This window comes from Camelus bactrianus, chromosome 9 (assembly GCF_048773025.1).
Source record: "Camelus bactrianus isolate YW-2024 breed Bactrian camel chromosome 9, ASM4877302v1, whole genome shotgun sequence".
Lineage (NCBI taxonomy): Eukaryota > Metazoa > Chordata > Mammalia > Artiodactyla > Camelidae > Camelus > Camelus bactrianus.
The window spans coordinates 17,158,520-17,174,062 of record NC_133547.1 but is presented as its reverse complement, the minus strand read 5'-3'; the positions used below and the strand labels follow the sequence as shown (position 1 = coordinate 17,174,062).

General features: G+C 49.7%; 2 protein-coding genes across 8 annotated transcripts in view; one reads left to right on the top strand and one right to left on the bottom strand.

Moving 5' to 3' along the window:
- The window catches only part of TDRD12 (tudor domain containing 12), a 70,679-nt gene extending 56,184 nt beyond the window's left edge, over nt 1–14,495 (top strand). Inside the window, exons 23-33 of the mRNA XM_074370862.1 lie at nt 1,568–1,755; nt 2,503–2,713; nt 4,068–4,160; nt 5,939–6,111; nt 7,993–8,360; nt 10,140–10,508; nt 11,538–11,598; nt 11,682–11,795; nt 11,882–12,035; nt 12,120–12,192; nt 12,635–14,495. Coding sequence (XP_074226963.1) covers nt 1,568–1,755; nt 2,503–2,713; nt 4,068–4,160; nt 5,939–6,111; nt 7,993–8,360; nt 10,140–10,508; nt 11,538–11,598; nt 11,682–11,795; nt 11,882–12,035; nt 12,120–12,192; nt 12,635–12,726 — 1,896 coding nt within the window. The 3' untranslated portion in view covers nt 12,727–14,495. The remainder of the gene's footprint in view (nt 1–1,567; nt 1,756–2,502; nt 2,714–4,067; nt 4,161–5,938; nt 6,112–7,992; nt 8,361–10,139; nt 10,509–11,537; nt 11,599–11,681; nt 11,796–11,881; nt 12,036–12,119; nt 12,193–12,634) is intronic.
- A 601-nt stretch (nt 14,496–15,096) lies between these two features.
- The window catches only part of SLC7A9 (solute carrier family 7 member 9), a 35,310-nt gene continuing 34,863 nt past the window's right edge, over nt 15,097–15,543 (bottom strand). For all 7 annotated transcript variants that reach the window (XM_074369846.1, XM_010950036.3, XM_010950034.3 and 4 more), the window contains one exon: nt 15,097–15,397. In XM_074369846.1, the coding sequence (XP_074225947.1) occupies nt 15,333–15,397 (65 nt within the window). In that variant the 3' untranslated portion in view covers nt 15,097–15,332. The remainder of the gene's footprint in view (nt 15,398–15,543) is intronic.

Sequence of the window (15,543 nt, the reverse complement as noted above, 5' to 3'; positions counted from 1 at the left end):
CACCGTGCAGCGGGGACTTGCACGTCCTGACTGATGCCTGCTCGGGCCTGGGTTTTGCTCACTGGTGTGTGGGTGTGTGCTGGGCCCCCGGGCTCGACACAGAGCCTTCCACCACGGGAAATACGGGTAAAGAAACTCTCCCCTTTATTGTCTTCCTAAAACAGCCACCGTTGGCATCTTAGTGTATGTTCTCTGTCGTTTTTCTTTGTGCATCTTTTTAAAAAAGTTTATTTGTCGTGGGTGCTCGTAGCATTGCAGTGAGAGTTTTTCTCATTCTCTGCACCTCGTGTCCACTGATGCCGTCACGGAGTGGGCTACTGTCTGAATACCACCAGGTTGTCAGAGGCCCTGAATCACAGGGGAGAAGACCCCCTGGGGGAGCCCGTCTGTCAGGCTGGAAGGAATACTGAACTGCCCGCCTGAGATGAGGACGGGCCTGAGGGAGCACCGACGGTTTACTGAGGCAGTTTCTCCTCGGTGCTGGGGAATGACTGGCTTGGGAACCATGACAGACTTGGTAGCTGTCCATGGTACCACTTCAGTGGGGATGGTTGGCAGTGAGTGCAAGTGTGACAAAGGGAGAGGAGGAAATTCAGTGAAGTACTAGGGTGTGTGCTGTGAGGACAGGGGTTACAGGCAGGGAAGGGCTGCCTGAGGATGGGTCAGCTGCACTGAAGACCAAATGATTAGAAGGATCCAGCCATGAGACTATCTGGGGACAAATATTCCAAGCATAGGAACCAGCAAGTGCAAAGGTCCTGAGGCAGGAGTTGTGTGGAATGTTTGTGGGGTGTGACAGGAGCCAGCTTCAGTGAAGTTGGAGGGAGCCACAGAGGAGAGCCATGGCTGTCAGCCTTGTCAGATCAAAGCCTCTTTTGGCCACGAAGGGTGACCTCATCCTTGGCTGCCTTGCCTCCCAGTTGGCACTGCCTTCTCTGCCATCCCACCAGGTAACCACTTCTCACTCCTGGCATCTGCTCCAGAGCCAGGGCTCACTGCTCTAATGCACATTTTTATTTTTGCCCTCCCATCCCCACCCCGTCTGGAATGTCTTCTCCATACCCTTGCACACCTGTGCCGACACCCCTCACACACCAGGAACCCTGCATACATGAGTCTGTGGAGAGTTGTTTTCTCAACCACACGCTGGCTGTGGCACGTCTGTGCACCTGTGATTACAGAAGGGCCCTGGAGCACATGCTTCCTGTGTCCCTGTGCCTCCTGCACCACAGGCTGTTAATAAAATACACCGTGTTACATGAACAGATCAGAAGGAGCTCAGGAGGCAAGGAGGCTATTTATTAAAGGGTTTTTAAAAATAAAATACAGGTAAAAAATAAGTTAACACTTACAACTAATAATGAAGTTTTAAAATATTTACCCCAAACATCTTGCATTAGATTTAAAGTGAAACTATAATTATTTGTGAGTATGCTAAGGTTTTTCTTTGTTTTGTCTCCTAGTTTATTTTTAAATCCCTGTTGGGGTGCTTTGGGCTCTTAGGTCAGATACCTCTTTGCTTTAGGCTGAGTTTGTTTTCTGGATATGTTTACTGTTTATGTTTCAGATAATACCCTTTTATATTTTGAATGCAACGAATTACTTTGGTCGTATAGTTGGTAAGCATGTGGATCTTTATGCAACTCTTAATGCTGAAATGAAGGAGTATTTTGAGGATTCCACTGATAAAACAACTATTGAAAAGGTGGAGAAATTTGGATTATATGGATTGGCAGAAAAAACAGTTTTTCACAGGTAAAATGTCTGTTTATTTCATCTCTAAAAGTTGTGATGCACAAGGTAACTAACTAAGTGGTCTTGGGTCCCTGTTTTCATCTCTGACCACTGTGCGTGTACTGAGCCTGGCTGCCTCCAGGGGGCGGTGGCAGGCGTCTCCTCATGCCCAGCACGACTGTACACCGGAGGCTCACCTGCCCCCGGGGCTGCTGGGCACAGAGCACGGATGACAGTGTGACATTCATCTGTGGACAGCCATTGAGCTGTCATTGTGTGCAGCACAGACGTACAACTTTAACTCACTTAATTTTTAAAACTTCCCTTAAAATGGGCACCATTCCTCTTTTACATACAAGCAGATGGAGCCCTGGTGGTTTATGTGAGTTTTCAAAGGTCAGCTCAGTACGTGGCACGGTCAGTGCTCCAGCCTGCCTCACGTGCCAGTTTGCACCAACGTCCCTCCAATGCCGCAGCCGTCCCCACGTGGTAACGGCCCAGGCTGAGAAACCATGTTCATTTCCACCGTGTTGTCAGATAGAGGGGTTTACTCCAGTCAACGTACTGCACTGCTTTTTATACTCAGGTATGTTTGAATTAAATAAATCACGGCTAAATGCTTCTGATGACTGTAGTTATTTTATTTCTGGTTCGGAGTAAATCTTCGCAGTTGAATTTCACATGCTTTGCTTTTAACGAGTAAATCGAGGCAGTGATTACCTCCCTGTTGGGTCTTTGTGTTAGACTGAGGCTGGTGTTGTCCTGCAGGGTTCAGGTGCTGGAGGTGAGCCGAAAAGAAGACACATGGGCCCCGGATAACGTTCTGGTGAAGTTTATAGATGAAGGCAGGACTGGACTGGTCACAGGAGACCAGCTGCTGCAGCTCCCGGAACGCTTCCACACTCTGCCCCCCCAGGCTGTGGAGTTTATTGTTTGTAGAGTGAAACCCGCTGACAATGAAATTGAATGGAATCCAAAGGTGAGTTACTTTGGCTTTTATATTTGGCAAATATAATCCTTTTAGGATGCGTTTAACCCGGAATATACCCAGAAGTGAGGTGTATTTGAATTTGGATTATTGGGTTCTGGTAAAATGCTCCGTGTTCCCGGGAGGATAAGACACAGTCTGCTCGCATCCCTGCGGCACAGGGGTGCATGGGGCCGCGGTGCGTAGGCCTGGCTCGGAGCCCCTGGGGGCCGGGCACGGTTTGCCATCATTATCATTAGCGTGCTCACGGACTTAGACTCGCCGTAAAATATGCACTGTGCTGAAAATAACTAGGCTCTCACTTAAGGAGAATAGACAGTGTACGCACCTGCAAAAGTGGGCGCCCCGTCAAAGGGGAAACGTAGGTGATGGACACTGTCCGGAGAGACCAGGTGATTCCATTGGGGTTGGGGGGATGGACAAGGAAAGAGAGAGACCAGAGAAGCTTCCAAAGGAAGGGACATTTCCTCTGGGCCCTTCAGGATGGATACCTAGGGTGTCACCAAGTAGACCAGATAAGGCACTGAAGGCACAGAAACCTACGTGTGCGAAGACACAGCCCAGAACAGTGGTCCCGTGTGGGCTCACGTGGCTGTCCCCGGGCGGGAGTGGAGAGGCCAGACACACAGCCCTGCTTGTCCGCAGACCAGTGAGTCCTGATTATAATGATGCCCCGATTCTTCAGTGGAAGGCTAAATTTTGTATAATCTGATTAATCAGGCGTGAGAGAAGCCATTGCAGTTGGCAGAGTAAAAAGTTTGGGTTGTAAACGGTGGAGATGAGTAAGGACAGATACAAGGGGGAGTCCCGAGCACAGGCCTGTGCGTGGACTCTGAACACCGCGTGTTTCCCATTATGGACGCATGTCCCCACCGCCCCTGTGCACTGTCAGCCTGTCTTCAGAGGATGGAGGTGAGAGAATTCCACTGTTGGTGGATCCCAGGGCCCCGCAACCCCAGTGTCCCTGCTGCTGAGCAGCTCTGTTGTGTGACCTCCTCGGAGCAGCAGAAACACCCTCAACTTCACTCTCGTTGAGCCTCTGAAGAAATAGATATCCATCCTTCAAAGACAGGTGGACGGAGGAGGTGAGGGACGCGCGTCCACAGTGAGAAACAGGTGATGTTCGGAGTCCGCAGCCTGACCTGTGCTCGGGACTCCCCGTTGCATGTCCTTATTCACTTCCATCCCTAGTTCCCTTGTTGGTGGGGGGCACGATGGCCTCCCTTACCTCCTCATGGGGCGGCTATGAGGCTCAGATGAAATGCACAGAAAAGCTGCTTGCACAACTATAGAGCAGAACAAGGTATTTTCTTAAAGCTTCAGAGAAATGACTTGTGTTTTTCAGGTTACTAGGTACATTCATCATAAAATTACTGGAAAACTGCACGATGCAAAAGTGATGTTGGCTTTAGGAAATACAGTTTGGGTTGATCCAATGGTAAGTATACAGATCTCTTTAAGAGAAACCTGTGTTTGAATCAGCCCCTTAAAGAACCCATTACTCGAACCTGTTGCTTGAATAACTGTTTGCCTCACATAAATGGAGGCTGATTTGATGAGGGCTCTGTGTTAGGGAGAGTTGTGTTTTTAGTTTTGTTTTTTTTTTTAATGTTATTTGGGTCCTGAAATTGGTTGTGGGTTTTTTTTTTAAGAGAATCTTTTACATTGAAACCCAGCACCCCCGGGCATGTGTATAAATCACACCCACTCGCACATAGAGCTGAGATAGAAGCTTCGTGAAAGTATCCTTAGGACATGCGACAGTCTCCAACATTTACAGTTCTGTTCTTGTCCACTTTTTCAAGTGACGGTTGTGCACTGTTAAACTGATTCCACAGCCCTCTGTCCACGCGGGTGGGAAGCCCTGGCTCGGGACGGCCCTTCACAGCAAGGCGTGCATGGGTCTGGCTGTAAATAATCTTCCAGTCCCGGCACGTGGCCGGTAACGGGGAGGACTCCAGTCCTCGGGGCTGGCGCGGGGTGGGCGGGGCTGAGTGTGAGGCCAGGACACGTGGCTCGGTGCCTCCCCTCCGGTGCCACACTGTCCCTGCTCTGCTTGCACCCCAGGAACTCGGATTCAGAGTTTTGCTCTGTTAGACTTAAATCTTAATTGTTACGATAATCGGTAAGATTGAGAGGAATTCATAAAAACTGTTTTGCTGAAAAGTTGTTTTTATGAGTAGAAAGTCCTTGACACTGGAAAAGAGGAGTTTGGGTGTAAGATTTAAGAGTAAAAGGAGAAAAAACAGTTTGTAGAAGAGAAGGTAGAGACCGACAACGCAGGTAAATGGAGAGATTTGGGGCCTTAGTTGATGTTGCATTGTCAGTATTGTGGTGGTTCTTTATCAGAGGAGAGAAATGGAAACTTTATTAGGCAAGGATTTTTAAAACTAGAGCTAAGAGGATGGAGCAGAAAAAGAAAACCCACCTGGCAAGCACGCTTCCGCAGCTCCGAAGTGTAGCAGGGTCCATGGTGCACTGGAGGGAAGCCAGATCCCCCACCTGCTGCCTTCGCCCCCAGCCCAGCTCGGTCCCCAGGCCGAGTGGAGACAGGCTCTTCTGCCGTCCTGGACGGGAGCGCGTCCCACGTTCACGGGGAAGGCGCCCCAGCAGCCCCAGCCTGGCCCCTCCCCACCCTCACCCCGACCCCCACCCCCCACGTCCAGGCCTGGGGCCACACCTCCCGCCCATAGGACTCAGCTTGTTGCACGTGTTCATGTTTTACTTAATTGTATGTAAGTTGAAATGGATGAGAATGTTTTGGTTACAGAAAAAAAACAAGTGGAGGAAACTGTCCAGGATGCAGGATTTCGGGCCTTGGCAGAGACCCCTTTTGGGGCACCTGAAGGCCCAGAGCCTCGTTGTTAGGAGAGGGGAAAGCACCGGAGGGAAAACCAGAGCCATGTAAGAATTGTGCGTGTGGTCACCGCACCACGCATCGGTCTCGTCTGGAGCTTTGTTCCAGGACTCCGTCTTGGCCCCATCTCCAGACCTGATCACAGCTCTGCAGTGGGGGGCTGGGTTCTGGAAGGTTCTGGTGCTCCCTCAGTTATGGAATGATGCGAACGCTGCAGGGTGAGGCCCTTGCACGTGGTGGTGTGTAGGCCCCGGAGCATCGCACGTCGCACAGCGAGACCGCGACGCCATGTGAGAGTGATTCATTTGAAGTTCAAAGTGCGATTGTTGCAAACGTTTTATTTTTTTCTTTGATTCAAGGTGCACATTACAAAACTTTCAAACTTGAAAACTTCTGTCATTGATTACAACATCCGGGCTGAAATTTTGTCAACGGGAATGGGCATTGATAACTCAGAGCACATAGAACAACTGAAAAAATTATGCAAAGGAGCTAACATGCCAGCTTTCGAAGACGGCCCAAGGCAGACCCTGTAAGTGGATTTTTGTCTTCCTTTCGGAAGAGTGGTTTTGTGGAAATAGAATGCATCGGTGTTAGAGGCATTTTTCTGAAAGCAGAGCAGTTTAACGCGTCTCCATGTTCCCATCTCTCCGCTTCATTAATTACCGAGTCTTGTGTTATCCAAACCTCAGCCCACATTTTTGGTTTTGATCGAGTAGTATGAAACAAATTCCAAGTGTATTACTTCATCTGTATCTCTGAAAGAATGAATTTTATTAGCTTTTTATTGGCAGCACACTTCCAGAAAAGTGCACACATCCTCAGCACAGAAACCAGCTCCAGATCAGAATCAGGGCGGGACTCAGAGCCGCCTCCGGCTTCCTCCCAGAGGGAGCCCCTTTCCCAACACAGAGCAGCAGGCTCTTCCCTGCTTCACACTTTGTTTGGGTGGAATCACACAGTTCATGTCTGGCTGCTTTCACTCGGCATTATTTCTGAAATTCATCCGTATTGTGCTCTCAGCTTTAGAACATAAACTCTCATTGCTGCGTCCTGTTCCACTGAGTGAATGTGCTGTGATTTGTCTACCCCTCTGCTGTCGATGGGAGATGGGAGAACTGTCAGGTTCTGGGCTACTGCAGGTGGCGCGTTAAACATTCTCCTGCATGTGCTTTGGTGCACTTCCCAGTGTATTTCTGGCGGAATGGAATTGCTGAGCCATAATTAGAGCAACTGCCCGACAGTTTTCCAGGTTGATTGTGCCAGTTTACACGTCCACAAGCAATATATGAGAGCCTACGAAAACCGCTGCAAGTGGGCATCAGGCTGTTGTGAATGGCGCTACTGTGAACGTGGGTGCACAGGTACCCGTTCACGTTCCTGCTTTCAGGTCTTTTTGGAACTGCTGGATCATAAGGCGCTTCTGCGGTTACTGTTTTGAACTGCCTAACTTTTCCACAGCAGCTGCACCGTTTCATTCCCACCAGCAGTGCACAAGGTTCCTGTTTTCTCCACATCCTCACCTAGAAATCACCGAGGTGAGAGCTTCAGGCCTTCTCAGGACTTTTCTGAGTGTGTGTCTTGCCCTGGCTTGCACGCAGCTTTCTAAATGCCCCCAAGCGTGCTGCTTTGGAATGTCCTAGTGTCCAGTGAGCCTTACCCCAGCTTCTCCCCCAGGCCTTGGATGGCCTGTTGTGTGTCTCCTTGTGTCCCCCTTGCCCCAGGCTTCTGTGGGTCGGGAGTCCCTTTTCCGAGCAGTGCCCACAGCTTTCTTGCCTGTGTTCTGGGTTTTATGAAACAGAGACAAGCATCTTGCATCAAGCCCTCAGGTATCCGCAGGCGGCGCAGAGAGGACCACACAGTAATTCGCAAGTGCAGTCTGCTCTGTCCCTCTGTGGTTTGGGGGTGGGGCTGGGGGAGCAGGAGGTTGGTTGCGACAGCTCCTGGAGGCTCTTCCAGTGAACCTGCGGGGAAATGGGAACTCGGAGCTCCCTAGTCCTCCATTCTGCTCTGTGTGTTTCGGTAGCAAGATGCTGGAATATTTCTTCAATCTAACTTTGTTTCAATGGACCTAATTAACAGTTGCTTTTAATTGAAGGTGCTATTAGGTAACGTTGAAGTTTTAAAATTCATTTATTCAGCAAATATTTACTGAGTGTCTTCTGGGGATGCAGCAGCGAACAAGAAAGATGAAGGGCCAGCTCACAGAGAGGCTATAACCGGGTCCCAGAAGTACACAGCGGGTCAGAGGGTGGTATGTGAGATGGAGCCCCTTAAGGCCGGGGGAAGAGAGGGCGGTTCTGGGCAGGGACGGTGAGCCCTGAGCAGGGATGCAGAGGTGAGGCCTGACCCAGGCAGGCATCGGGAAGACTCCTGTGGGCACAGGGGAGGCTCGCTTGTTCCCTGGTTCCAGGAACAGGGAGGAAGGCACGCTGACCCGAGCAGCAAACGAGGGGAATCTGGATGTGAAGCTCGGAGCAGCCCCGGGGGCAGGTCTGGTTGGACCCTGTGGCCACTGCAAGGGGTGGGCTCCTGCCCTGAGGACGTGGAGCCGTGAGAGGGTTCTGGGCAGAGAATGGCTTAATCAGAACATCCTGGGCTCCTGTGTTGAGAATGGACTGGAGATGGGGGCGAAGCCTGTGCCGAGAGTTCGGGACAGGGTGACAGAGGCTGGGGCCCGGGCGCGAGGAGCAGCTGACCGTCGTGAGCCTGTGGCCCTGGGGGCCCGTCAGCAGGTCCTGGTGCTGAAAGCTGGGCTGCTGGATGACGCCCCAGAGGACTGTGCCCTGGGCCTCGGCGTTGAGAGGTAGGGGCGGTGGGGGGGACGCCTGAGAGGAGCCTGAGAAGGAGCAGCCTGGGAGGGGGGACAACCCGGACGGCAGACGTGGAAACGGTTTCACGCAGCTGGGAGCCACGAGCTGCCAGGTGCTGCCAGGCTGCCCAGCGGACTCAGTGACTGATGGTCGGAGACCTCGAGAGGGTCCCAAGTTACTCCTGAAAGTAGGGAGTTTCAAAGAATATGGCAAAGATTAAAATTCTTTATAGTCTGAAGTTTTTAGACTTTTCTATCTTAATCGAGTTGCGTACCCGCGGGGTTAGGACACATTTTGGTTTCTGCACGCTTTCAGGAAACACAGATTACTCCATACTTACTTATAAGATATTCTTTCAAAAATGAAGATGCCATTACAGTTCAGTAGATTTTTGAGGTTTTTTTCCATTTCAGTAGGTTTAATCAAAACAAAGCACAACTACTGTTGAGCCTCAGCTCTGTACAAAGCACTCTGCTCGGTCCTTTGCATGCGTGATTTTGCGGTCGTGCAGGAGTGTAGAGATGTGCAGAGGCCGTGAGATTCTGCAGAGGGAGCCAGCCTCGAAGACAAGGCTCCGTTTCAGGAGATGGATGAGAAGGCGGTGTTAGTGTCTGCATCAGAATTGAGGAGAACGGTGCCATTCTTACAGTAGACTGGGAGGGAGGCAGAGCCTGGGGACTTGAAAGATCTGGAAGCCACAGGGCCCTAGTGGTTGACAGGCACAAGGGAGTGTGATTGTATAATTCTGAGCCCTCACGACTGAGAGGACACTGGCCTGGTTGATAGTTCCAGGCTGTTTCCCGGACAGCAGCCAGCTCAGAGAGGGGGAGATACTCAGTGGGTTTTGGACATAACTTGTAGGTTATTGAAAGTACAAGCCTAGAGCTCAGAAAAATGATTGGAGAAGGCTCTGGTTTACTGGTATCTGAAGAGTTGAAACTTGGTTTAAATTAAGTGTGAGAAGAGGAAGGAATGGAACCCCAGAAGATAAGGGTCTAGTGAGGTCAGAGCCACAGTGGGGGAAGAGGGTGGGTGATGGAGGGTCTGGGGCTGCACAGCAGTGATGAGGGACTCTCCCTGGGACACTGCCCTCCACGCCCCAGGCTGCATGCGTGTCAGTCAGAAGTCCCCTTGGGGACATACATGCACTCTCCCTGCCCCACAGGTGTGTGTGTGTACACATGCACGTGTGTTTGTAAGGGTGGGCTCCTTTAGGCTTGAATGAGTTTCACAAAAGGAAAGATGCACAAAAAATGAATTACATTGTCACCCATGAGGAAGGAAATTGGGGACCAGGGTGAGAGGGAGTTTTTTTGCATGTAGACCTTTTTTTTTAAATTTTAAAATATTGGACCACATGAATGTGGTTACCTGCTCAAACAACCAAAAGAAAAACACAGCCCAGAATTTTTACAAGAATGAGGTGGTTCTCTACGTACTGATACAGAGTAATCTCTTGTTATTAAGCACAATAAAACAAGGGGCGGGAAAGTGAACAGAGTAGGTTCCCACGTGTTTAAACGTGTGTGTGTGTGTGTGTATGTGAGAGAGAGATAGAAAGATACAGATGGCAGTATTTACTTTTCACGCAAAGCATGTTTCAGAAGTAGTCCCCCACTGGTATGAGGGGTGTCTCCGGGAAGCCAGGGCAGGAAGGGAGATGGCTTTAACTTTCTGCCCTTTTATACTTTTTGAAGTGGGTAACCTCAAAGTTAAGTGATTTGAAAATCATGTTTTGTTAAATGAGTTCTTGGCATTTATGGGGTAATGTGGGTGGATCCTCTGCTCTGCGCTGGAAGCCGGGGGCACTGCGGGGCCCAGAGCTGGCTGGCCTGCCTGCCATCACAGATGGGTCACGAGCTCTGGGCAGGTCTGACTCGTGGTGGGAGGCACTTCGAGGCCCTGTGTCGCTGGCCTCCCTCCCTCTTCTTGCTGGGAAGTCTCTGTAGAGAGCCGGACTTTGGCTGCCTCCCCGCCTCAGAGTTACCTCCGCCTCTTCGTTCCAGGATGCCTTCTTCAGCAGAAGATGGTGCTTGTCTGCAGAGCACGCGGCAGGAAGACACGGGCTCAGAGAGAGGCGCTGACTCCGAGACAAACTCAGAAAATGAAAAGCATGGTTGGTTATGTAAAAGTTGGTCAATTTAAAATCATTAATGCTTGGAAAGTTTCTAACGTTTAGGCTTTCCACCTTTAGATGAACTATAGAGAAGGTAACGTAAACCGATACTGCCTCATTTCTTATTTTCCACAATTCAGCTTTCAGTGCTTTTTCTTTTTTGTAACTTTTTTTCCCTTATGTCTATTTGAGGTATGATGTTTATGCAGTTACAGGGCACAGATCTTAAGTATATAGCTTGTCAGAATTTTTTTAACATGTGTCCAGATCAAACTGTTGAACGTTTCCAGAACCCCCGTTGTCTCCCTCACACACCCTCCCCACCTGTAACCCTTCCCAGAAACCCCTGTCCCGACGTCTGCCACCGTCAGTTTTGCTGGCACTGGAAGCACATGATACACAGTCTTGCGGCTTCTTTCACTCAGTGTTTCTGTGAAGTTCATCCCGATTGTTGCAAGTAGCAGTGGTACTTCCCTATTACCAGGTTATATTCTGATATGAATGTATTACAAGTTATTTATCCAGTCACCTATTGATACATCTTTACAGTCTTCGGATGGAGGCTTCAGACATTTCAGACTGAGAAGTTTAAATTGCGTTGTTTTAGAAAATGTTCTGTTCAGCGTTGGTTCCTTATGTGTATTGGATACTGTTCTGGAAGTCCTCTTTACTGGGGTCCGAGCAGGTTAAGACAGCAGACATGCCTGCACATCTGTATCCTGTGGCCAACGACTATGACGCCCTTCCTAATCAGAGGATGTACCTTCCCGGTTGTTTAACTGTAATATTTGTCAAGCAAATACTTGTTTTATTAATGTAATATTTGTCTTACTAGTTTTGCTAAGTGATGTGCATTTTAATTTTTCTAATTATTTTTTGCAGCTGGATACTTTGGTTACTGTGAAATTTATACTCTCAGTAGTTCCTCAGCTAAAAGTTGCATAAAATGCAAAAAATACATATATATATACACATATATTATGGAGTCACATATAAATAACCTATTGTAAAATTTGGCTTTTTGTACAGAAACTTCATCTGAAAACACTGGAGATGCTTCCATTAACAAAACCACAGCGCCTCTGAAAAGGTAAGCCGTCACCGCACCCCGCCTCCCCTCCCTGTGGGTGAGCAAACGGTGAGGAGCGTGTGACCCTCTTCCTTTGCTTCTAGCTTCCACCCACAGATAAAGTGGTTCCAAAAGGAGGACGCGGTCATACTGAAGATAAAAATAAGGAATGTAAAAGATTACAAATGTAAATATTTTAGAGACAGAGTTGTTTTCAGGTGGGTTTATGTGTATCTTATAAAGTAAAATAGAAGTAATTTCTAACCTTGTAGGAGGCTGACTCTGCTTCTTTCTGTAAATCTAGTGCCTGGGTGGGAGAGAAATTTTACCTGGCTGATATGGAGCTGCAGGCCAACATCATAAAAGATGACTGCAAATGCGTCATCGAGCATGATGAACCCGTCATCACTCTTGCCAAAGAGAGGAGGGAACCCTGGCGTGGCCTGCTCAGACAGCGGGTGAGTGGAAGTCGGCTGTGCCTGGTCTGAACACCCTGAGTGCGTCTGACTCTCTCACTTAATGTCAGTTGTTATATTGAACAGAACCCCAATGTGGCTTTTGACTTTGACCACTGGGAAGACTGTGAAGAGGATAAGGATAGCCACTTCTCCAAGGGTGAGACGGGGGCCCCCACTTCCTGGCAGACTTGTAGGTCCCGGGCGCCCCCTGGGGGTGGACACCTCACTCAGCTGACTTTAGAAATGAGGCCTTTGTGGAAATGGGTCTGTTACTGTGAAGCCCTTGGGAATTCGTTTTCTCCTTGGGGTTGATCTCGGTGCCAAATGTTCTGGTTTGAGGAGACATCAATGCTTGGTTTATAAACATACCTTCTTATAACACTTTTACAAATATCTCTCCTAGGAAGATAATTTATTTGTAAGCAGGAAAATTTTACCTGCTCATTTTTTGCTTAAAATAATGAAAATATAAAATAAGCCGCAAAATATAGAGCTAGAACCGAAGGGACTTTTTCTGCAATGACCAGATAATGGGGGAAAAAGATTTGCTAATTAGTCTATAATTATTAACATATTTTAAAATAATATCTAACTCTTAGTTGTAAATTCTAAAAACCTGCCCCGCAAAGCGGCACAGTTGATTGACACCAGTGACGAGTCTTCGGAGGAAGACGAGAGTGAGAGTGAATGAGATGTGAATGAAGACCTGCGGGGCGGCCAGGGGCCTCCGAACAGAATCGAACACGTGACTGAAAGCTAAGAAAACAGGCAGTCATGTTCACAATTTTTTCATCTCAAGGGTAAATAATGGCAAAAAAAATTCTTAACTGATTTGCACGTGGGCTGACGAGGAGACTGTGGAGGGAAGGTGGAAGCAGACACGCGGTGCAAGACTGGCAGCCGCGCTCGCGCCGCCTCTCCCGCGAAGCCCTCCTCGGCACATTCAAGCGGAGGGACGGCACGCCGTGTACGTGGGCAACGAGTTGTTCCATCTGGAGTCAGTTTGTTTCGTTTTTTTCATTGAGACCTGTGTGTGGTGCATTCCCTAAAACCTGGTCCTGTGCATGTAAGTGGAGGTTTCTGTCTTACAGGTCATACATACCCTGCACTGCTTAACAGACCTTTTCAACCGCGGCTTGGTTAGTTGGGTTTCCACGTAACTGTCTGTGTGCTAGTACACCTGATAATCTCTAGATACTGACACTTACCCAGGGTAGGTTCACTTCTCGTGACAAGGCGGTCCAAGGATGAGACGGGGGGTGGCCTCAGCAAAACCAGCCCCACCCCGGGCACCTGGGGGAAAAGCCGGTGCTTCTGAGGAAGCCTGGCACCTGCAGCGTCCTGGGCAGACTGAGAGGCCGTGCGGGGTGCCTGGAGGTAACCCTCAGAACACCTGTGTGTGGTGAGCCCCGCAGACACTCAACGGCCCCATCCTGGGGTGAGGCTGCGGCGCCCAGGGGCACCAGGTTTATCAAGAGGCATGTGTGTTGTCAGCACCGCCTCCCGTGAACTGAAGAGGCCAGGAGAGCTGCTGGGATACGGACCCCCCAGCACTGCGTCCGTGGGCCCGGCAGCCGTGCCCAGAAGTGGGAGAACGTCAATAGGACGTGACTGCTGTGACTGTCCCCAAGATCTGTAGTCATTTTATACATCAGAAGGCACAGGTGCCCACGTTTGTGTCTGTTTCGGGTGTAAACCACCACCTGAGCGAGAGGTGAATGCTGTCATCAAGCTGTCGTGTCCTGTGAGCAGGTGTGGGTCACCCTCTGGCTCTCAGTTTCCTCATCTGTAAAATAAGATACTCTGCTCCTTGTGGGGTCTTGCCTGGCCTCTGGGGGGCCCCCAGGGCACTGCGGGGCAGGTCAGGCCACTGTCCTCTGGTGGGATGATGCAGCGTCCAGCCTGGACCACTGCCGGGAGTGCATCCTTGCTGCCCTGGGACTCCCGCGAGTGGACTGGCAGGTGTCCGACTGGCACGTGAGGTGGACGGGGAGTGACTCACCTTCCTCTTGGCTAAACTGGGCAGGCTCTTGGGAAGCGCGAAGTTCTGGTGTCTTTTGCTGGCAAAGGTTCTGACTCTGCGAAGCTCTTTTGACATCCTCGTCACGGGTCCGTTTCTGTAGACACAGCTTTGCTCCCGCTGGGGAGGCCTTTGGGTTGGCGGCTAGGCCTCCTGAGCTGCACTGGCTTCCCCTGAGGCTGTTGGCCACCAGCAGTGTGTGCTGGGTTGTGTTGTCTCCTTCGTAAGCCGGAGCAAATGATAGTAGCGGGTAACAGAGCTGCACAAGTGTGTGTTTCCCATGTTAAGGGGGGGGGGGTCCCCGCTCTCAGAGATGTAATGCTGATTCTCTCGTGCGGTTCACTGACAGCTGAATGAAAGTATTGGGCAGAGGAGGGCCACACATTTAAATCTCAATTTCTTTTTTCAGACATTAAAATTTACTGCAATTTGAGGTTCTGAATAACATTTTGTAGGACATAGGACACTGACTTGTGAGATGTAAACAATTACTAATTGTCTTTTGTTCCCTACTATTAATATGTACTGATTCCATGTTTTGGGAAAACTTCTGAAATGCAGGGTAAAAGTACTTTTGTCTCTATGCTTCTAAAATTGCTCACATACTTAGTCAATTGTGGTGTGAATGTCTTTGCAGCATATCAATAAAATTCCACTGTTCGCACAGGAATGTTACTTTTCCATTTTTTTTAGACAGTATTTTCCCTGAGTGCCAAATGCAAAATAGAATTTCATACACCACACTTTCTGGTTTGACCAAAATGCCAGAGAAGGCTGTCGGGACACTTGTGACGCTGAGCCCCTCGTGGACACAGGCTGCGGATGGTCCTGGACGGTCAGCTTTGCAGTCGGGGCCTCGGCATCCAGCCTGGGGAAGACCTGCCCTGTGCATCCCCGATGAAATACAGGAGGGGTGGCGGGGGGAGGGGGGATGGCAGTAAAACATTTGTACTTTAGTATTTAAAGAATCTATTTCAATCAAAGCAAGTTTCACCAATTTTATAAAAAAATACATATATATATGTACACCTTACTGGTCACTGAGTTTAAAGAATACCCTTTATTGAAGTCGCTGTGATGTGCCCCTTGTTAAAGTCACCGCGTGGTGTGGTGGCCGTTCTAATTCAGCCCTTCCCTGGCCGCCAGGTCCCAGCCTCGCCTGCTGACTTCAGCAGACACCCACCCAGAGGACTAAGGAGAGCTAAATCATACCACAGATACTGCTTATAAAAATAAATTAACCACAGCGTGGACTTGGCCACAGGAGGCTGAGCACGCTACTCTGGAGCTTCCTCCGGGGGGACGACTTCCATCAGCATCTGGAGGTGCATGGTGAGGGGCCCTGGAGCGGAAAAGTGCAGTGAGAAGACCGCCCCCGACGGCTGGCTTTGCTGCGCTCATCCTTCCTCCTTGGCCGAGTGTCTCTGCCAACGGCCCACACTCAGGGGACCCTGCTGGGCAGAGGGAGGCAGAGCATCCCTGGGAGCC